General features: G+C 41.5%; 1 protein-coding gene across 2 annotated transcripts in view; it reads left to right on the top strand.

Annotated features, from left to right (window-relative positions):
- Window positions 1–24334, top strand: part of LOC147692214 (uncharacterized) — a 145987-nt gene that overhangs the window by 45728 nt on the left and 75925 nt on the right. For both annotated transcript variants that reach the window (XM_086938488.1, XM_086938489.1), the window contains exon 2: window positions 20942–21134. In XM_086938488.1, coding sequence (XP_086794614.1) covers window positions 20942–21134 — 193 coding nt within the window. The remainder of the gene's footprint in view (window positions 1–20941; window positions 21135–24334) is intronic.

Raw genomic sequence — 24334 nt, 5'->3', positions numbered from 1 at the left:
GACACTTTCCAAGAAATTGGATGGATCACAGCTATTGTTGGCAACTGCCTTTAGCACACATCCCTTGGTAGAATTAATACGCATTATCTCCTTTGAAATAGTTTTAAAAGGTTCATAGCTGCTAATGAAATCCAAGAAGATTGTAGCAATAAAAGATGAGTCTTTTATTGATTAAAATCCAATTTATTGCAAGTATAAAACTCCACCCGATCACGAAGCGTCTGACCAGCGGCGAGCCAGTGGTGACTATGGCCAACCGCAGAACAGGCGTTCATGCGCGAGTGACAAGCATTCAATTATAAACATGTTTATACACGCGCAGCAGCGCGAACATACACCGCGCGGAACATCGCGCGGTGTATGACATAATCATTACACTACATCACCTTCCCCCTTACAACAACAAACAACCTGAAAATAAAATAAAATAAACATTCAAAATCTAACAAATTCATTATATCTCTCCGGTGCTCTAATAGGTCTGCCAAAGGAAGAAAGGGTTTGATCATTAGCAACATTTCGTGGATTAACAACATTCCTAGTACATTGTTGACTATTAGTTTGAATAGGCAGTGGTTCAGCATGAGCAGGTTCTTTTAAGACATTAGGCACACTCAACAAAAAGCTCCAATCTAAACCATCTGAATGATCTTTCCTATGTCTACCCCCAATGATCCCAGCCTGTTGATTCGTCACTTTTACTAACTGGCGCTTATTCCACCAACCCTTTTTTCCCAGAAATGCAGCTCCCTTGCTAACTTTCAAAACTTGAACTGGTGCAAAGAATTTCGAACGACCTTTGACTACTCTTCCTGGATTCTTAATTAACACCCAATCACCAGCAAAGATATCCACAACTTTACCATCCATCCCTCCATCAAAATGTAACTTCATTCGAGTTTGCTTGTCCTGAACAGACCTCCTAACCAAATTTAAATCTGCCACTTTCTTGATAGTATTCTGACTCAACCAAGAAGGGAACAAAAGAGAACGATTTTCCCTCTCTCTCAAAAGAGAAAATGGAGATACACCAGTAACAAAATGAGGGGACGTATTATAATGCCACACCTTTTGTTTGTCAAAATCCTCCACCTTGTAATTATGACACTGCGGTCTGAATGCCTTCTTTAATTACCTTATTCCCCCTCTCAACTAGACCATTGGAAGCTGGAGAATATAATGCCACTTTCAAATGTTTGATATCCAACTCCTTCAAAAACCTACACATTTTTTCTGAGACAAAATGTGTCCCATTGTCGGTGACAATTAATTTAGGGGTCCCTTCCAAATCAAAAATTCTTTTGAGACTAGATATAGTTGAATCCGAATCCGGCGATTTCACAAAATCAAAATACATCCACTTTGAAAAATAATCGACCAACAGAATCACATACTTATTCTCCTGCTCCAGGACAGAATACGGCCCTGAAAAATCAACACCCACTTTTTCCCAAGCCGAGTTTGGAAACTCAGTCGGGTGCAAAGGAACCTTTATAGTGCGCCAATGTTTGTCAGACATCAAACATTCGGGACAAGAATCAATCAAATTCCTGACCTGAATATCAATTAAGGGCCACCAATAATGTTGTTTAATACGCATAACCGTTTTCGTCACCCCTAAATGACCTTGGTGTGCCTTATTGATAATTGACTCACGCAGTCTGAAAGGTGGAACACATTTTTTGCCTCTACGAATTATACCATTCTCCACCGAAAGTTCCTCCGCAACTTGTGCAAAGCTACGCAAATCTCCACTCAAACCCCTAAGTTCTGGCCAACAATGAGTAGCATGGTCGATGACTTTCAAAAGTACATTGTCCACTGAGGCAGCTTCTTTCCAGTCACTCTCCGAAATAATATCACCCATCTCATTCACAGCATCCACTACAGTAACACACTCCACGTCTTCCACTAGAAAGTCTTCTTCATCATCCTTAGTCATAGCCATCCTGGATAAACAATCGGCACGAAAATTCTTGCCTCCCAGAATATGCTTAACCGTAAAATTAAACTCTTGCAACTTCGACACCAATCTCATAAGTCTTGCTGACATAGAAGCCGAGCTAGATTTATTAAAAATATAAACTAAAGGCTTGTGGTCAGTAACTAACTCAAATTTCCTTCCCCAAATATACATTTTAAATTTGTGAACCGCCAGCCACATGCTAGAGCCTCTCTCTCTATTGTACTGTATCTTTGTTCAAAATCCTTAAGCGCTCTAGAAGCGAACGCAACGGTTTGCTCCTGACCGTTAACTCTCTGAGTGAGAACAGCACCCAGGCCAGAAATGCTGGCGTCCACTGTAATAATAGAAACCGCATCCTCCCTAAAAGCGTGTATGGCTTTAGCTGAAACAATTATTTTTTTCACCTCACAAAAAATTCTGTTTAACTCGTCTGTCCAAACAAAACTGGAACCCTTCCGCAAGAGATATCTTAAAGGTTCAACCAATTGGGAATAAGATTGAACAACCCTAGCATAGTACTCAGCTAAGCTGAGGAAAGACCGTAAAGCGTCTTTATCAGTTGGAGGTTTCGCATCCTCAATAGCCCTGATAACTGAGAACTTGGGAGTGATACCCTAGTCAGAGACTGTATGACCCAAATAATCAATCTTGTTAACAGCAAATTTACATTTATCGCTGCGGACTGTCATATTTCTGGACATTAAAATTGAAAGCACATGTCTTAAAATCCTGTTATGCTCATCTAAGGATTTTGCAAAAATTAAAATATCATCAAGAAATGCTTACACCCCTGACATCCCTTGAAATAACAAATCCATGAGTTTCTGAAAAACGCTACCGGCCAAAGCCAACCCGAAGGGAAGTCGTGGAAATTTAAAGGCACCAAAAGGGGTGATAAAAGATGTAAGTTCTTGAGACTCTTTTGATAATGAAACTTGATGATACGCTGACCTCAGGTCGATCAGCGAGAACCATCTAGCGTCCCCTATGTTCGCCAGAAGCTCATGGATCCTAGGGAGTGGGTGACAGTCCACGATAATATTCTTATTCAGGGAGTGCAAATCTGCACACAGCCTAATATCCCCTGTCTTTTTGCGGGCAACCACGATCGGAGCCACCCATTGAGAGGAATTAATAGGCGCTACGATGCCCTGCTCACATAAATCATTCAGCATTTTCTTCAATTCCGATCTAACACTCAAGGGAACCGCCCGTACCTTATGTGCAACAGGCTGAGCCCCGGGGATCAACCTGATTTTATGTTCAAACCCTTTTACACTTCCAACCACTTCTTTAAAAACAGGTTTGGACTCAATGAGGATGTCTTGAACAGCTAAAACATTTGTATCATCACAATCCACTATGGAAACAGGTAAATCATTGTTCATGAACTTAAGCAATTCACCCACTTTAATAGGGTCATCATCCCCAGGAACCAGATGTAGACCCATCCGAGCAAGATCTTTCCACCCCACTATGTTCCTTCCTTTTTCAGCCACATAAATCTTAGTTACTGTTTCCCTCCCAAGGCATTGACCCAAAACCTGAAAAATAACCAATCATGTTGATATCCTTTTCACCAAATACCTTGGGGTTAACATCAGATTTTATCAGCTCAACTCTTCTATTCCATTTTTCATAGAACGTTGAGTCTCTTAGAATTGTGAATGGGGAACCTGAATCTGCCATATCCTGTAATAGAACACTATCCATGATTGCAGAACATAAAAGAGCCTTGATAGAGTCTACATCCCCATTACAATCCAAATTTACAACAATATTCTTGAAAGAATTTGAGCAAGAATCAACATCATACTCAATGAAGTTTACATTTGGAGGTTTCTTTGCAAACCTGCATACTCCTTGGAAATGACCAATCCGATTGCAAACAGTACAACGTTTCTTAAGTGCTGGACAGTTTGGAGCGTTGCCTATGTGGTCTTTAGAACCACATCTGTAACAAAATACAATCTGTTTCCTCTGAAAAGGTTTAGAACCAAACTGTGTTTTACCTTTAGGGTTGATCGCACAAACAGTTCCTTCCTGATCAGAATCAGAAAAGTCAACCACATTTACTCCTTGTTTGATTGGTCCCATCACAACCTTACTAGACAACGAAGCCCGCTCAATACTTAAAGCGAGATCAATTACCTCGTTTAAAGATGGATTTTTACACCCAAGAATCCTTTGTTTAATTTTTCTTGAAGCGCAATTGAACACAAATTGATCTCGTATGAACTTATCTGGTGAAGGTTCAAAGTCACATGTAATGGCTAGAACTCTAAGAGCAAAAATATACTCTTCCACTTTCTCCTCCTCCTTTTGTTTCCTTGCATAAAAATTGTGACGTTCCAGCATAATATTAGGTTCATCACAGAACTGCTTTTTAGGTCTAGCAATGGCTTCAATATAAACATTCCAAGGATTCTCTCCACTTTCATCTTGAGAAACAGGAGGAGCTATAGGGGTAATGCTTTTAAAAATTCTCTGAGCAGCCTGACCAAGACATCCAAAAAGAATCACAAACTTGCGTTGAGAAGAATATTCTGAAGCATCAATTGCAATCAAATGATTTTCGAATAAACCAAACCATTCAGTCCATATAATATATGGAGTTCCTGGTTTACTCAAAAATGGGGGTGGTTGAGTGATCTGATGCCATTGGTTCTTTCTTCAAGTAAATGGGTTGTGCACCGCTCCTGGATAGTTGTGTGCTACTTAAACTGTGCTCTGGGGTATCACCTCCCTTCAAGGTGTGTTCAGATACTCTACTGGTGGCACACCTGTTCCATCACATGTGTGTCACCCTAGGCACAAGTATCGAATGCTGGTTCCCAGCTCTGGTAAACAATATCGTTCATACTGTAGTTTGATTTCACTCGTAGTCTTTAATTCTTATTTTCAACAGTTCATTCACATTAGATTCCAATTAGGTCATGTTAGGCGTAGACATAAATCATTCCAATGCATTTCGGTGCAATTAACACCTTCATCAGGGAACGCCTGAAAATTAAACATGAACATATTTTGTAATCAGCAACTTCATCTCTATCTCAAAAATTCATAAAAACTCATATTAATGCAATGAATACAACTGAAATATCGTGTTATAAACCTCAGTATCTCTATTTATACGGCTGTTGTCAAAAAGTATTTGTTGGTGTATAACACTCGTAAAGGATTTTAACTCCCTGTTCTAACCGTTCGCTCGTGTGACATTACGCGCCTATTACTGCCCGCTTGGGCGTTCGCACGATACAGCGAGCGTCTTCTCTGCCGTTACGGGGTGTACCCCGACTTTGTCTCTCACCTTAATCTTAACAGGGTCAATCCCAGTTACGCGCAGCCCCTCCGCTCCGTGTAGCTGCAACGATGTCAGTTCAAACACGATTTCTGCGCATGCGCGGCTTAAAGGAGTTCCGGGTTTTAAAAAAAAAAATGCTCAAAAGTAACTTTGTGTTCCGAGGCAATACCCTTGGATACACAACATACGCTCATCGCGCTCCAATCTTACGGATCCTACGCTATCCACATTGTCGAATGTTGAGCTTTGACATACATAATACAATGAATATTATTAAAGCATAAACTGCAAGCTTTACAATGATCATCGCTCTTTATAGGTAACAAGTAAATTCCATTCTTTCGTTAAGCCCAATAGGCTTCAGGCTACTTAGATGGTAAATCCAATGATTTTCCCTCTGTAAGAGGATTTTCTTGTTCAGGGGTCCTTTTTAGGTCGAGCAGACCTACCCTCAATGCGTGAGCATTGAAGGTGTCTGCTTCAGACCTATTGTGGCCCGTTAGTGAGAATGCTGGGGAATGAGGACACCAATCTGTTACGAGCTCGCAGTTTTCCCCGCGGGAGCGCGCGTCTGACCCGCGCTTGCGCAGATCAACTCACAGCCCCTGCTCGCAAACAGCCAGCCCCCACCCCTCTGCATGCACGCATACACAGGCGCGCGTGCGCACACACACACACACACACACACAGGCGCGCGCATGCACACGCAGCCATACGACACACATACAGGCTCAATCACACACAGTCACCTATGCGCACACACAGTCACGCACGCGCGCACACACACACTCCCCCCCCTCCCCTCCCAGGCATACACACAGGCACGCACGCACTTCACTTCAGCCCTGGGCCCCACTCACCGACTGCGCTCTTCCGGCGGGCTCCTCACGGCGCGGCTCGTCTCCTCTTCTCAATCGGGCTCGCGGACCTCGGGAGGCGGGACTTCCGGTCGGCCGCGACCTGATTCGCCGGCCGGCCAAGAGCTTCCGGGTCGCCGCGGGAATATTATTCGCAGGAATGAAGGAATATACGAATGTTGAATACTACTATATAACGGCTGGTAGTAGGACATTGTTATTTTTACATGGAGCGTTGAGTTTGGATAGGGATCTTTCTATCAGCCACTTTAGTTAACATACAGTACTCTGCTCAAATACGAATGGTCGGAGGGTTTTTATCCGAAGCAGATAGCAAAAGTCTCCATGAGAATGGGATTCATTTGAATTAATAATACTAACATGGATATATTCAAGGTGGCATTCTTGTTCAAACATGTAGGTGGCTTAAAGAAAGTGCCTTTATAGACTTGTGGTCGTCAGTTTAGCAGAATAATGATTTACTTTAATATAGTTCGAGAGATGTTGGGATAGCTTTAAGGACACAGGATCTTAGAGAGGTTGAAGTGTAAACAGTTGCTGGGTAATGAATTTGCATTTTTTTATTTTTTTATTTTATACGAGCAGAGTGCCTCGCAAAACAAAAGTTGTAGAAGGTAAATTTGCCAGTAAAAGGATAGCGCACTCGGATTTCGAGTGTTTCGTACAATGGAGGCTTTGGTATATTCCATGGGGTTGGTATTGTATTGTCGTAATGAAGGGCTTCCGAGTTCAAGTTGAAAGATCATTCTGATGGGTAGCGGACAGAACAGGAAGCCCGGTACATTCATCAATGAAAGGGAAAGATGATTGGTCGAAATACAGCAACTGGACATACTTGCTGTAACTTTCGGTTTCGGGCGGGCATAGTATTTATGAAATGTGTGTATCGTAAAAATTAGTATGCAAGAGTCAGTGATATGGATAGCACACTCGGATTTCGTGTGGCTCATACATTCAGGGCGTCTGTTTTTTCAATACGGTTGACACTATAATTGCGTGAAGACAGGGTTCCCCGTGCTAAATTGCAGGATTATTCTACATGGATAGTAGACTGGAGAGGGAGCAGGGTGCACGCAATACTGAAAGGGAGAGATGATTGGTTATAGTGTAGCCAACCGGAAATGTTTGCTGTAATTTCCAGTTTTTGGCGGGCATAACGCTTATGGAACGGGTATCTTTGGCTAATAAGACGGTGGTTGGTTGAACCAGGATAGGAAACAGTTTGTTATATATGTTTTTTTACCCATAAACAGGTGAGAATGGGGTGCAACGTACAGAAGATAGACTATAGCGGTCTGGCTGAATAGGCAATAATTGTCTAACAAGGATATTTTTTTATTGTATTTATTTTACTATATACAGATGGTGCGATTAGTGAATTCGAAATGGTATGGGAATTTTGGACCTGGTTAATAGTTCTATGAGCACTCGAAAATCCAAAGAAATTAACTGTATATAGAGGTGAGTGCATTACAATATTGCGCATCAATATTCGCATGGTTGTGCGATAAGAACAAGGATCCCATGGCTCTCAGATTACATTTTCAAACGAACAACAATGGCGCAGGATTCATATCATGCTATTTCAACTCTGTGTGCGTGCCCTCTTCGTATGGAGCAGGGATGTGTTTGGATATTTCATCAAGGCCGGCGGTTGGCACTGTTCACGCACCACCAGTCGTTCTTGGGCTTCTCAGCTGACCGCAGCTTGGAGTATGTGGCATGGTAGTGCATTTCTGATTAGCCCCCAGGGATTCCGCAGGTAAGAGGAACAATGGATGACTGCGGAGTGGGAGGTGGAGATCTCGACGCAAGGAGGTCTCTGTGGCATTCAGCGCATGGTCTTTGCTTTCCCCTAACCCGTAATGCCTTGTGCTTTTATCCGGTGGATACCTGGTGACTGGACACCATCATAGCCAACGCTGATATGGTGAGGTCTGCTTCGCATGTGGATTTTTTAGGCAATGTTCTTCCTGACCCTGCACAGTGATTAACTTTCATAGACTTCATGGTGCATTCATAATGGAGACTATGTGATACCTGCAGCATAAGGATGTGTTTCAGCTCACATTTGTTTATACAATGAAAATCAATCTCGGGGGCCTAAAGTACAATGGTAAAACCTTGTTTGTTTGACTATTTTCTCGTAAGGCATTGAACTTTCCGACTGCCGGTTTCATCGTGCATGCTATGGTTTAGATGTCTATTTGAACTTACAATGTACATTTTCAAAGCCTATTGACTGCCGTTTGGGCCAGTTCAGGAGTTTGGATGTGAGGGAGAGGGGGCTTATGGGATATGTAGTCCTGTTGGTTGCTGCATGAAGGGGCAGCCTTAGAGCTCTTTGAAATACACACTATGAGGCAGAGTTTCACAGTCAGGCATACGCTTGACTGGGTGTGAGCTCTTTGTTGCCCAGTGCTGAGAGGTAATTAACACAGCATTTAATAATCACGCTATCCCTCTCCATCATAAGTGATAATTACCGGCATGGCCTCTATTGGTCTCTATGTTCAATCCATGAGGTAGCTGCTTAAAGACACATATCTTTCATTTATCACTCTCACGCAGTATACCCAAGATTTTGAAGTGTTTTGTTATACATGTTTGCGCCATTTCATATTCATATGGGATTATTTTGGCAGGGGTTCTGATAGATTATGAAAGACACAATATAGATATAAATGTGTACTGTGCACATTATAGATATATCGTGGGGGTCCGATGTTACACTATGCAAGTTGAGGGGTTTATCATATTTACACTATGCACGCTGCATTTTGATTGATATATATTATCTTTTTTTCTTTATTATCGTTGTGTAATGTAAGCACTTCCTGTATAGCGCACTGCGACATAGCAGGTATACTGGCGGTGTGAGACGGGAGGCCTTTGACAAGGAAGTAAGTTAGCCTGATAATCTGGGATAGAGCCAGGTCTTTATTTTTCTTCTAAACTGCAACAGATCATTAATTCGCTGCAACTCCGAGGGTATGTTGTTCCAAAGCCTTGCTGCAGCAACACTGAAGACTTGTCCCCCCAGTTTAGCTCTTTTAATCGGGGGTACCTTCAACCAGTTGGCCAAAGATGACCGGACACAACAGGTAGGAGCATACCAGCTGAATTTTTTCTGCAACGGTAAGGGCCCCAATCCATGCAATGCCTTAAACACGACACAGAGGGACTTAAAATGAATCCTCTGCAAAACAGGGAGCCAGTGGTGCTCCGTTAGGGCCTTGGAGGCAGAAGACTGGCGAGGTCTCATCAAGTCCAGCTTAGCTGCCACATTCTGGATTCTTTGTAATCTCCCAATTAAATATTTTGGAGATTCCAATAGTAGTGCATTAAATAATCCAGTCTGCTCATGGTATCTATTTTATTTATATTCATCCACAAATATTTTTGTAGACCAAAGAGGAAGCTGCAGCTAAGTCTTTTGCACATTTATTTAAACATAAAATGGCTCTGTTGAATATAGACCCCACCTTCCTACACTTTTCACCACAGCCCTTCAATGCAATAGGTTTCACAGTGACGCAAATTTATGCAATTGACATTGTAAATTACAATGCCTTTTATTAATGTTTTTTAAAAAGAAAACAAAATAAAAGGCATTGTTATTTAGCAATGCCAAAAGCTCGAACTTTAATAATGCGAGACCTATTGCATTGCAAATGCTTGTTTTGGTACAATTTCCAATACACAAGCCCTCAATTGGCTGATGTTGTGTTTTTTATCCATAAAATGTGCGGCCACAGTAGATTTCAATTGTCCTGTTCTGATATTGCTTTTATGTTCATTCAAGCGGGTCTTCAGTTTCCGTTCAGTGTGGCCCACATAACCCTGTCCGCATGGGCATTTCAATAGGTATATGATATTGGTGGTGTCACATGTGGCATTGAGGTTTAAGGGAATTTTATGACCTTTCATCGGGTGAGTGATGCTGGCACCCTTCATTATGTTATGACAGTTTCCACAGTTCAAACATGGTACTGTTCCTCTAAATGTCTGTTTGCTTGTCCTCTCTTTTGGAGTATTTAATAGTTCACCTATATTTTTACCTCTGGTGAATGCGAATAGTGGTTCCTGTTGAAATATACCTTTGAAATCCGGTTCTAGTTGAACCATTTGCCAATTTTTTCGAATGATTTTTTTGAAGTTTGTGCTTACATTGGAATATTTGCTGACACACGTAATTCGTTGTTCGTTGGTTTTCGGTATCACTGTTAGCAACTTTGTCCTGGTCTTTCTTTCAGTTCTTCCCCTTGACTCTTTGATAATGTTGTGTGGATATCCTCGAGCTTCGAATCTTTCAGCCATAATGTCTAGTTGTTGTTGACAAATGTTCTCTCGGGAGACCAACCTTTTCACTCTAAGAAATTGAGATAGGGTAGATGTGTTTTCAATGATTGAGGATGGTGACTTTGATATTGCAATAAGTTATTCCTATCTGTAGGTTTGCGATATATGTTCGTGGTGAAGGTTGTTCCTGTTTTTGAAATCTCTACATCAAGAAATTGAATGACATCCTAACTCAAGTTCCAGGTGAATCCAATTCTGTCATTTGTGATGTCCAAAGTTTCTAGCTTTTGTTTTAATGATTCTTCTGTGCCTTTCCATATAAGAAAGATATAATCAATGAACCTCACAAACATGAGGAGGTTAGTGGCCCGTTCATCATCATGGTAATTGTGTTGGTCTTCAAATGCCGTCATAAATAGATTGGCATACGCCGGTGCGCGCAATTCCCCATCGAAGTACCATTTAGTTGGATAAACCATTTGTCTTTAGAGCAAAAGTAGCCATTGTAGAGTGTGAACTGCATTAGTTCCATTAGACAAATGGTTTATCCAACTAAATGGTACTTCGATGGGGAATTTGAAGACCAACACATTTACCATGATGATGAATGGGCCACTAACCTCCTCATGTTTGTGAGGTTCATTGATGATATCTTTCTTATATGCAAAGGCACAGAAGAATCATTAAAACAAAAGCTAGAAACTTTGGACACCAAAAATGACAGAATTGGATTCACCTGGAACTTGAGCAAGGATGTCATTCAATCTCTTGATGTAGAGATTTCAAAAACAGGAACAACCTTCACCACGAACATATATCGCAAACCTACAGATAGGAATAACTTATTGCAATATCAAAGTCACCATCCTCAATCATTGAAAACACATCTACCCTACTCTCAATTTCTTAGAGTGAAAAGGTTGGTCTCCGAAGAGAACATTTGTCAACAACAACTAGACATTATGGCTGAAAGATTCGAAGCTCGAGGATATCCACACAACTTTATCAAAGAGTCAAGAGGAAGAACTGAAAGAAAGACCAGGACAGAGTTGCTAACAGTGACACCGAAAACCAAGGAACAACGAATTACGTGTGTCAGCAAATATTCCAATGTAAGCACAAAGTTCAAAAAAATCATTCAAAAAAATTGGCTAATGGTTCAACTAGAACCGGATTTCAAAGGTATATTTCAACAGGAACCACTATTCCCATTCACCAGAGGTAAAAATGTAGGTGAACTATTAAGTACTCCAAAAGAGAGGACAAGCAAACAGACATTTAGAGGAACAGTACCATGTTTGAACTGTGGAAACTGTCATAACATAATGAAGGGTGCCAGCATCACTCACCCGATGAAAGGTCATAAAATTCCCTTAAACCTCAATGCCACATGTGACACCACCAATATCATATACCTATTGAAATGCCCATGCGGACAGGGTTATGTGGGCCACACTGAACGGAAACTGAAGACCCGCTTGAATGAACATAAAAGCAATATCAGAACAGGACGATTGAAATCTACTGTGGGCGTACATTTTATGGATAAAAAACACAACATCAGCCAATTGAGGGCTTGTGTATTGGAAATTGTACCAAAAAAAGAAGGACCCTTGAACAAGAAAATCCTCTGACAGAGGGAAAATCATTGGATTTACCATCTAAGTAGCCTGAAGCCTAATGGGCTTAACGAAAGAATGGAATTTACTTGTTACCTATAAAGAGCGATGATCATTGTAAAGCTTGCAGTTTATGCTTTAATAATATTCATTGTATTATGTATGTCAAAGCTCAACATTCGACAATGTGGATAGCGTAGGATCCGTAAGATTGGAGCGCGATGAGCGTATGTTGTGTATCCAAGGGTATTGCCTCGGAACACATAAAGTTACTTTTGAGCATTTTTTTTTTTTAAACCCCGGAACTCCTTTAAGCCGCGCATGCGCAGAAATCGTGTTTGAACTGACATCGTTGCAGCTACACGGAGCGGAGGGGCTGCGCGTAACTGGGATTGACCCTGTTAAGATTAAGGTGAGAGACAAAGTCGGGGCACACCCCGTAACGGCAGAGAAGACGCTCGCTGTATTGTGCGAACACCCAAGCGGGCAGTAATAGGCGCGTAATGTCACATGAACGAACGGTTAGAACAGGGAGTTAAAATCCTTTACGAGTGTTATACACGAACAAATGCTTTTTGACAACAGCCGTCTAAAGAGAGATACTGAGGTGTATAACACGATATTTCAGTTGTATTCATTGCATTAATATGAGTTTTTATGAATTTTTGAGATAGAGATGAAGTTGCTGATTACAAAATATGTTCATATGTTTAATTTTCAGGCGTTCCCTGATGAAGGTGTTAATTGCACCGAAATGCATTGGAATGATTTATGTCTACGCCTAACATGACCTAATTGGAATCTAATGTGAATGAACTGTTGAAAATAAGAATTAAAGACTACAAGTGAAATCAAACTACAGTATGAACGATATTGTTTACCAGAGCTGGGAACCAGCATTCGATACTTGTGCCTAGTGTGACACACCTGTGATGGAACAGGTGTGCAACCAGTAGAGTATCTGAACACACCTTGGAGGGAGGTGATACCCCAGAGCACAGTTTAAGTAGCACACAACTATCCAGGAGCGGTGCACAACCCATTTACTTGAAGTTAGTACCACGTTTACCCCCCACAGGGAAGTAGCACGCCCATCAGTAAAAATGCAGTACGAGGACATAACCCACTCAACGGACAAAAGGGCGGAAACCTTTGCATTCATGGCAGAGGCTAGTGAAAGAATCTACTCTTTAATCCAAATGGAAACTACCGAACATACATTTAGTCAAAATAAAGAACAACACATCAAACATCTACTCTAGCTCACAAGGAAAGAGATCAATCAGCGGCTCCACGATAGCACAATGGTTAAATATCATAAAGCCCAACGCATTCCTAGAGACCTCTGGATCGCTCTAAGACCTTCTCTTTGCAAAAACTCCAAACCCTTCACCGATCGTTGGTATGCAATTTTAAACAAATGCAGTTTAGACCTTATATTGTTGATAATAGAGGAACTATCTAAAATTCTTGAACTCAAACAAGAAATTGAAACTACCACAGAAGAACTCAAAAAAGGAGTTTCTGAAGATGAATTGAAAAAGATACTGGATGACATTAACAGCCAACTCCAACGTCATACGGAAGAGGTCAATAAGAGGAAATTAAGAAAACATAAGCGAGACACATTGGACTATAAACTTCAAGAGGTTTATACTTGGGCTGAAGTTTATGCAAAACGTCGTCAAACCAGACAATATACCTCACAGGCGGACACATCCTCAACTGATAGTGATAAACCAACTAACGACTCACGAAAAACAACCAAAACACCTAGACCACAGAACACAGAAGCACAACCCACACCTGAGGCTTTTTTAGGCGAAGGCCTAGAAGAAACAGTAGACCCCGGAGGGGACGCAGCAAAAACAAAAGAAAAAAATTCAGCCACAAACAAGGAATGTGACTTCAAAGAAGGACAAAAAGAAAAACCGTTAAACGATCTAGAGAATTAGGTCATAAACATTTCAGATCAACATTTGAGTACTATCCAAATACAAACACTACAACGAGGGCTGTCATTTGTACCTACAGCCCGTACTAACCAACTTGAACTTGAAGTGAGTCTTTTTAAACTCACACGGAAAATGAAATTAAGACATTTTTTTGAAAATGTGGTCACTAACCCAACACCGAAACAGGAAGACGAGTTGAAAGGACTAAAAACCAAGAGCACCTACATGCCACCCACGTCGCACAAAACCATTGATCTATTCGAGAACTTATGCAAACAAGAAATAAGCAAAATCAATACCAACAAGAAAAACAAATATCAGAATATGTCCAACAAGGAATTTGGAGTTATAGAAGGCATAGCTACCAATCAGAAAATAATGTGTCAAAAAGCTGATAAGGGAGGAGCGATGGTGATACTCAATACTGCATTCTACGAAAATACAGTCAAAGAACATTTAGAGGACCCGAACCTATACATGGAAATTCAAGCGAATCCCTCTGAAGAAATGAGAAAGACTCTACAAGACATCCTTAAGAAAGCAGTCACTAATAGAATCATCGCTGAGAAAGTAAGAAAGTATCTCACACAAGACAGCCCCAGGAGCCCATATATGTACATGGTAACAAAAGTACATAAAGACTTGTTTAAACCACCTTGTCGTCCAATAGTCTCCACAAAAATGAGCATTCATGAACCTGTAGGAAAATATATCGATAAACATCTACAACCATTGGTATCTAAGAGTTAGTCACATATAAAAGACACCACAGATTTTTTGATAAAACTACAACAAGTGGTGATACGTGACGATAGTATAATGGCAACAGTTGATGCAAAAAGCGTTGTACACCTCGATACCTCACAAAGAAGGCTTGGAAGCCATAGAAAATGCTTTGCTACAGAGTTCATACCCCCACGACTTACAAGTGTTCCTAATGGATCTAATGCAGTTCACACTCTACAATAGCTACTTTTGCTCTAAAGACAAATGGTTTATCCAACTAAATGGTACTTGATGGGGAATTGCGCCGCACCGGCGTATGCCAATCTATTTATGACGGCATTTGAAGACCAACACATTTACCATGATGATGAATGGGCCACTAACCTCCTCATGTTTGTGAGGTTCAAGGATGATATCTTTCTTATATGGAAAGGCACAGAAGAATCAGTAAAACAAAAGCTAGAAACTTTGGACACCGAAAATGACAGCATTGGATTCACCTGGAACTTGAGCAAGGATGTCATTCAATTTCTTGATGTAGAGATTTCAAAAACAGGAACAACCTTCACCACGAACATATATCGCAAACCTACAGATAGGAATAACTTATTGCAATATCAAAGTCACCATCCCCAATCATTGAAAACACATCTACCCTACTCTCAATTTCTTAGAGTGAAAAGATTGGTCTCCGAAGAGAACATTTGTCAACAACAACTAGACATTATGGCTGAAGGATTCGAAGCTCGAGGATATCCACACAACGTTATCAGAGAGTCAAGGGGAAGAACTGAAAGAAAGACCAGGACAGAGTTGCTAACAGTGACACCGAAAACCAAGGAACAACGAATTACGTGTGTCAGCAAATATTCCAATGTTAGCACAAACTTCAAAAAAATCATTCGAAAAAACTGGCAAATGGTTCAACTAGAATAGGATTTCAAAGGTATATTTCAACAGGAACCACTATTCGCATTCACCAGAGGTAAAAATATAGGTGAACTATTAAATACTCCAAAAGAGAGAACAAGCAAACAGACATTTAGAGGAACAGTACCATGTTTGAACTGCGGAAACTGTCATAACATAATGAAGGGTGCCAGCATCACTCACCCGATGAAAGGTCATAAAATTCCCTTAAACCTCAATGCCACATGTGACACCACCAATATCATATACCTATTGAAATGCCCATGCGGACAGGGTTATGTGGGCCACACTGAACGGAAACTGAAGACCCGCTTGAATGAACATAAAAGCAATATCAGAAAAGGACAATTGAAATCTACTGTGGCCGCACATTTTATGGATAAAAAACACAACATCAGCCAATTGAGGGCTTGTGTATTGGAAATTGTACCAAAAAAAGAAGGACCCTTGAACAAGAAAATCCTCTTACAGAGGGAAAATCATTTGATTTACCATCTAAGTAGCCTGAAGCCTATTGGGCTTAACGAAAGAATGGAATTTACTTGTTACCTATAAAGAGCGATGATTATTGTAAAGCTTGCAGTTCATGCTTTAATAATATTCATTGTATTATGTATGTCAAAGCTCAACATTCAACAATGTGGATAGCGTAGGATCCGTAAGATTGGAGCGCGATGAGCGTATGTTGTGTATCCAAGGGTATTGCCTCGGAACACATAAAGTTACTTTTGAGCATTTTTTTTAAAAAAAACCCAGAACTCCTTTAAGCTGCGCATGCGCAGAAATCGTGTTTGGACTGACATCGTTGCAGCTACACGGAGCGGAGGGGCTGCGCGTAACTGGGATTGACCCTGTTAAGATTAAGGTGAAAGACCAAGTCGGGGCACACCCCGTAACGGCAGAGAAGACGCTCGCTGTATCGTGCGAACGCCCAAGCGGGCAGTAATAGGCGCGTAATGTCACATGAACGAACGGTTAGAACAGGGAGTTAAAATCCTTTACGAGTGTTATACACCAACAAATGCTTTTTGACAACAGCCGTCTAAAGAGAGATACTGAGGTTTATAACACGATATTTCAGTTGTATTCATTGCATTAATATGAGTTTTTATGAATTTTTGAGATAGAGATGAAGTTGCTGATTACAAAATATGTTCATATGTTTAATTTTCAGGCGTTCCCTGATGAAGGTGTTAATTGCACCGAAATGCATTGGAATGATTTATGTCTACGCCTAACATGACCTAATTGGAATCTAATGTAAATGAACTGTTGAAAATAAGAATTAAAGACTACGAGTGAAATCAAACTACAGTATGAACGATATTGTTTACCAGAGCTGGGAACCAGCATTCGATACTTGTGCCTAGGGTGACCCACCTGTGATGGAACAGGTGTGCAACCAGTAGGCCATTAGTTCTTTGCCATACTTCCAAACAATGTAATCAATGAAATTATTTAAAAAAACATTTTTTTTCGATCACATAGGATTATGCTTTACCCTAAGATTTTAAAAGAATGTTACAAATAAAAGCAAAGTAGAACAATCAAAATGTGCATATAAATAAACACAACGTTTTGCGCATGTAAAATAGAATAAAATAAGTCTCTTTAATCACTCATAGAGAAGCGTGCGTATCGCTGTAGGAATACGCCTTAATAATCACCTTCTAAACAAGCGTGCGTATCGCTGTAGAAATATGCTTTTAGAATCACTATTGAACAAGCGTGCGTATCGCTGTAAAAATACACTTTTAAAATCACTTTTGAGCAAGCGTACGTATCGCTGTAGAAATACGCTCTTAAAGTCACTTTTGAGCAAGCGTGCGTATCGCTGAAGCAATTCGCTTTTAAAATTACTTTTGGACAAGTGTGCGTATCACTGTAGAAATACGCTTTTGAAATCGTTTTTGTATAAATGAGCGTATACGCTGTAACGCTATAACGCTATAACGAATAGTATAAAGACTGTCTTGAAATAAATAGTCACCTTTAGTGTCGCTGTAGTTATGTCTCAAATCACCAACCTTTCAAAATTCAATAAGCATGCACATCGCTGCAGAGACGTGCAGTAGTAGCAACACAGCCACCAATAATCGCTAGTGTTTAATCCAGCTGATTGACACCAACCAATAGGCAAGGATATTTCACAAGAACCAGAACGCCGTCCAGTCACATGCAGGCGAAATAATAATATAATCCAGACACTCCTCTTAAATCCAAAAAGCCAACAGGAAATTTGTGGCTTACCAATCAGGTCTCATGTTATAAAGCTTCCATAACGTAAGAATATAGGACGTACTTCCAACAACGCTGCTACCAGAATGAATTCCCCCCTCAGACTGTGAATTCAAAGATTTTGATCACGAAGTAAGTAGTCCAAATGTAACAAAATTCATCCGTGGGTACGGGTGGAGCTGTTTCCCCGATCCTCGCCAAATGTAGCAATAAAAGATGAGTCTTTTATTGATTAAAATCAAATTTATTGCAAGTATAAAACTCCACCCGATCACGAAGCGTCTGACCAGCGGCAAGCCAACGGTGACAATGGCCAATCACAGAACAGGCGTTCATGCGAGAGTGACAAGCATTCAATTATAAACATGTTTATACACGCGCAGCAGCGCGAACATACACCGCACGGAACATCACGCGGTGTATGACATAATCATTACACTACAAAGATCTAAATATCAACAATGAACCATCTTTTTAAGCAGATGTTTAACACTTAAGACCAGGAGATAAAATCTGATAGTTGCCAGCAAATAGGAAATGGTGGCGTTGTAAGTGTACTGGTGAAACAACAAGCAGACATGGAATAGATAATCTGAGTTGCTAAATAATCTCCCACTGAACAAATATAAGCACCAGTAAATAGATGAGCAAAGAGATACAAAACATATACATTAATACTGAACAGGTAGAATATTAGAAAACATCTGTTGAAAGTTTGTAAAGGGAATAACAAATAAAACCAGAGGTTGGGAATGTCATAGGAGGTCAGTTCCTTTAGACTTTAATCGTCAATATGGAAAGAAAGTGATTGAAATAACTTCATTCTGAGGACACAGACAGCAGGACTGGCAAAGAAGACTTGTTTTATATCTTGGAGAGCTGTTACAAAGTGGACGCCCACGTTGCTTGGTGGATAAGCAGTTGGGTCAGAGATTTCTCAATATATAATGAGTCTGAAAAGTAAATGCTGTTTTTTATACACCATTCCTACTGTCTCTGCTTGGTCTCTCTCTACAAAAATGGCAGTGGGAATGTAAGGGAAGGCATTAACTCAACAAAGAGAGGGTCAGCACACAAAGATGTTCTGGGCCATCAACCGTCTAGAATGGTGACAAGGTGCTTTTCCAAAATTGGAGCTGATGGTGTTCAGGGGTAGCCCGCTTTCTTTTTTTCAGGGTCTTCCCTTGCAAACACTGACACAAAGGAGTGAGGTTAGAGGGAAGCTGGAAATCTCATGACTTGGGCGCATGAGTAGTATAAAAATGATTTTTTTTGTCCCGTCTCTTCTATACTTTATAATGCCTGCCGCTTAGGATGCAGGACTCCACAATTACTTTTATAAAAAAAAAAATGGTTGTATTTGTCTGGAGTAACCGTTTCCCCAGAATCTCACAAATAGTGCTCTTAGAGCCAGTTGCTCAAGGGATCCTAGGGTTCCCAAATGTGAAAAGATATGTACAGGCGGCCCAGATATGTCCCGTATGAGACTGGAATCATATTGGCATCCCTGGAGGTGGTGGAAGGGTGGAATCTGGTTGAGAAGAGCTTCTCAGACTTCCCCCTCTGATGTTTGCTTTGGCTCCACCGAGTGTGTAGTAATCCAGGAGACAGTTGTGGTGGAGAAGAGAAGGTTTAATGCAGAGAAACAGCTTGTACATCCACAGTATGCAGGAGACAGGCTAACACTGCCCAACTCCCACATATAGAATACAGAACTTAAGATAGAACCATAACAATTCTTAAGAAACCATAACAACTCTTAAAGGGGCAATACTACAGAGTGCAAGAGGGTAGGATTTCATTTCTTCCTCCTCTCCTCCAAGGCAATTCTCCTGGAATACTGGTGTCTCTATCCTGATGACACTTTTCACTCATGACCCAGATTTTCTTCAGGGCCAAATGTACCTGGGTTTTAAAGCATGGGAGACAGAGTGCCCAAACACCCTAAGGGAGATGTTTTTTGAGGGGACTGTGATTACTTAGGAGGACCTGATGGAGAACTGGAACCTAGATCTGCATGATCACTATTGAATAATGCAGCTCCGACACCGGACGGCTTCTAGGTGGTGTCTTTACTGGTGGGACGGTAAAAACACCATTAGGGAAAAAGTTTGTTAACAACATTATACAAAAAGGCATCACCTGGCTCCAACGTTCCATATTGGATCTGTGCACGAAACCGAAACATACATACATCACGTAACGAGAGCAGGACATCAGGAGGGAGATTGAGGAGGAGTCATGTCAAAATCTGGCTCAGGTCAGTGAAGGCGTCTATCAGTGTGACTCATAAGGAGAATGCGTATAAACTGCTGATGAGATGATATCTGCCACCCACTCGGCTTCACACCATTACCGGAAGCTTTGCTGGTAGGAATGTGGAGAGAGGGGCACTTTCATTCACATGTGGTAGTCCTGTACCCACATACTGACATCCTGGAGAGATATTTTAACACGTTTGTCACATCACGGTTACTCAGCTACCCCGATCCTCTTGTGATACGTTTAGGTGACCGAGGTGAGGACTTTTTTTTTCATTCTGACCAGTTTCTGCCTAGCAAAGAAGGAATGACCAAGTTGAAGGCAGCCAGTTTTCTCACTCCCAACCACAAACTGCTGCACACTTACAGCCTGTCCTCAGCTTATCAGAATGGAGCTCTGCTCTTAGACACTTCCAGTTGGCTAATGGTAGGTAGTCCATTTATTAAACAATTGAGCTGCTCTTGCTGCCTCGTGTGGTTTAATAGTTCGGGGACATGCTGGACCCCTGAACACAACTAGCGTTTTTTCTAGTCTGTGGGTAGAGTTCATCCTTTATTGAGGTCTGCCAGAGAAGGGGAATGAGGCAATTTTCTTTTGCCCTGATCAGCTTTGTAGACGTACTTAAAAAGTATGAAAAAGCAAGATTCCCCATATTTTGCATTTCTGCTGAATATTTTGACCACCCCTTATTGTAAGTGTAGTTTCTGAAGAAAGATGTATTCACGTTTTTTTAAAACCTATTTTGTTGTTTTGTCCTCCAGGTTTCCGCTCCACAACAAAGAGCGCCTTCAGCAGTGGATGATTAATATGAACAGGGAGAAGATGGTACCCACCAAACACCAGCACTTGTGTAGTGAGCACTTCACTCCATCTTGCTTTGAATGGAGGTGGGGTGTCCGTTACTTAAAGTCGGATGCAGTGCCCACTATCTTTCAGCACACTGGGACCAGTCTGGTAAGTCTGGACAGCTGAATTTTAGCCAAACTAAATTTCTGCAGAGTGATAGACTTATTAACTAACCATACAGTATAGTTATTTGTAATCTTATTTCTCTTAATGGGGTTATTAAAAATTCATAATTTATCATTAATAAAATTACTTGCCTAGACCTGGGTCCCAGGCTCACTGTGCCACCGGAACCATGCTATACCTGGCTGAAGAGCCCTAACTGGGGTGAAACTGGTACTTGTTTGCTTGTGTTCTGGTTCTGGGAGGGGCTGGACTGGTCCTATGAGGAGCAGGGTCATGACTGATTTGCAGGTGGCTGTGTCCAAACTAAGGTGACTGGGAATGCAAAATAACGATGGATTGGGTTGTGGCCCAGAGGAATTGCCTGTGGCTGAGATCAATTCAAACATTCTATCCATCACCTTGTTGTTTGTGCATATGGATTGACCGCTATAAATGACCCAACAATAATGAAATGTTAGCCACCATTGGAAAGAGCAATTCGTTTTCCTCAATATACTTGCCATCAGCATGCCGTCAAATTAACCAACATTCTTCCTTGCACAATCTAAAGTAAGAGTCTCCAACCTTTTCAATTGTGCTAGCTATTTCTGATAAAAAATAAACCATCCTGAGCTTCTGTTTAATTTAGAGACTATGTAGATATACATAAAGGGATAAGAAGCAAGCGAAGAAAGCAAAACAAGCATTTGCAATGCAATAGGTCTCGCATTAGGAAAGTTTGAACTATTGGTATTGTAAATGACAAATGTTTTATTTGTGTGTTGGTTTTGAAAATAGTGAAATTAATAGCTTTGTCATTTACAATGCCAATAGTTTTAACTTCCGCAAATGTGACACCTATTGCATTTGTAATGCAATATGTGTTGTATTTACGTGACTTAGATGTATTGATATTACAAATAACAATGTTTTAATTTTTTTTTTAATAATTAATGCTTAAATAAGTTATTGTAATTTATAATGGCAATAGCTTAAACTTTTGTAAATATATTTTGTGAAGATTATGTTCAGTGTATTTTATTGTGACCAAAATCCAAGAACAGAAGTAAAATATTAAAAAAAATTTGTGACATTTTTTTTTTTTTTCCAAGACCTTTAATGCATATTTCAAATTGACACAGCATAGAGCCTACAACCCCGAGGGCCGGTTGCGGTACATATAGGCACTTAGTGAGAGTCTCAGAATAGCACAGCCATTCAGCCGACATCCCGGGGGTTCGGCGGCGTGATAGCAAGGTGTGCATAGAACAGCCAAAGCCGTGTATCGGATAATCTATAGGTCTATGGTATTTCCATTTTAAAACAAACATAACTAAGCAAAGCAGAGGAACATCTATGTGAACAATTGCAGTCAGCATTCTTTGCCACAGAGCATGCACGGTGCGACAGTAATCATATCCACACTCACCGAGGGATGACCTGCCTGGTCAAAGCCATATCTGCCGTTGGGGAAGTGCACAATTCGCCCCTATAGGCATTCCATCGACCCCACTTCTTGTCCCAGACCCTGGGACAACCCCTGGTTTTGAAAACTGATTTTTCTGACAGCATGCACACATCCATTGCTGCCACCCATCTAATCAGGAGCGGTTTGTGTGGCGAACCCCATTGCATAGCTATCTCACGCTTTATGAGGAGGAAGCTCAGGTCCGCCCAGCGCTGTTCTATCGCTGTGAGGTCTGTGGGGTCCCATATATGAAGGAGCGCGCATTTGGGAGTCAGAGGGACCGGTTTCCCTGGGGCGTCAGTCATTTTCAGGATAGCTCGGTTCCAAAGGTCTTGGACTACGGGGCATTCCCACAGGGTATGATAGAAAGTGCCCGTTGAGCCACAGTGACGGAGGCAAAGGTCAGATGGGTGACGGCCGATTTTAGCTAAGAGGGGGCCTGACATGTAGGTCCTGTGTAGTATTTTTAACTGTATCAACCGATATCTATGATTGATGGCTGATTCGCGCGGGGACATCAGGGCTGACTGTCATTCTGCCTCCTCCATATTGCCAACGTCAGTCTGCCATTTATCCCGCAGGAGATGGAAAGAATTTGGCATGTTGTTGCACAATTTGCGGTATGTGTAAGAGATCGCTTTAGCCTGAAGGGGCTCTGACAGGAGTCTGTCCTCGAGGGGCGAGGACTGTGGGAGGGAGGCGAGATCTGGGATGTTGGTGAGTATGGCGCGTGTAATTTGAAGGTATCGGAAGGTTTCAGAGTTTGCCAGATTGTATGTGTTTTGGAGTTCTTTGAATGTCAGTAGCTTGCCCTTGTGAAGTAAGTCGCCAATAGTGGAAATGCCTATTATGTCCCATTTATCGAAGCCACTACAATGACAGAGGGTGCCTAGCCTGTACGAGGTCCAAAGTGAGGTGGACAATGTAAGGGTGTTGGCCCACCCGAGTCTCTTGTTTGCTCGGTGCCATATTGAGAGTGTGTGGAACCATAGGGCCAATATAACGAGTACGGGAGTGTTTGCCGTAGAGAGCTTCGAGATATCCGCCACGGCTTGTTTGGTATTTCTCCAAATGGAAGGCAGGGTTTGTGGGCGTGCCGTAGATCCACGAATTGGTGGCGACCAGTTGGGTTGCCCAATTATAGAGAAGGATATTTGGGAGGGCGATACCCCCGTCATACCATCCTTGCGTGAGAGAGATAAGGGCAATGCGGGGGGAGCCGCCGTCCCATAGAAGGAGGCGGAGGTCCCCTTCAATTAAGTTAAAGTAGGAGTCTGGTATGGGGAACAGACAATTTTGTAAGACATAGAGGAACCGAGGGAGTGCAAGCATTTTAAATAGGGCATCTCTGCCGGGTAGAGAAAGGGGAAGCGATCTCCAGTGTGAGACATCTGTATGGAGTTTCTGTAGTGGGCCTTTGAGGTTACGGTCATGGAACAGGTGGGGGTCCGGGGTAACAAAAATCCCCAAATACTTAAAGCCGTCTTGGGCCATTTCAACTGAGTAGCCATGCGGAAGAGGTGGAGGTGGACCATGAAGAACAAATAGCACTGATTTTGACCAATTAATGGAGAAGCCCGAGTATTTGCCAAAGTTAGTTAACACGTGTAGCAGGCTGTTAAGGGAGGATTTAGGGGAGGAAAGATACACTAGGATGTCGTCTGCGTACAGCGAAATCTTATCGACTGTGTCAGCATTCCATTGGAGGCCACAAATGGAATTATCGGTTCTAACC

Source organism: Lissotriton vulgaris, chromosome 9 (genome assembly GCF_964263255.1).
Source record: "Lissotriton vulgaris chromosome 9, aLisVul1.2, whole genome shotgun sequence".
Lineage (NCBI taxonomy): Eukaryota > Metazoa > Chordata > Amphibia > Caudata > Salamandridae > Lissotriton > Lissotriton vulgaris.
This window is presented reverse-complemented; position numbering and strand designations above follow the sequence as displayed.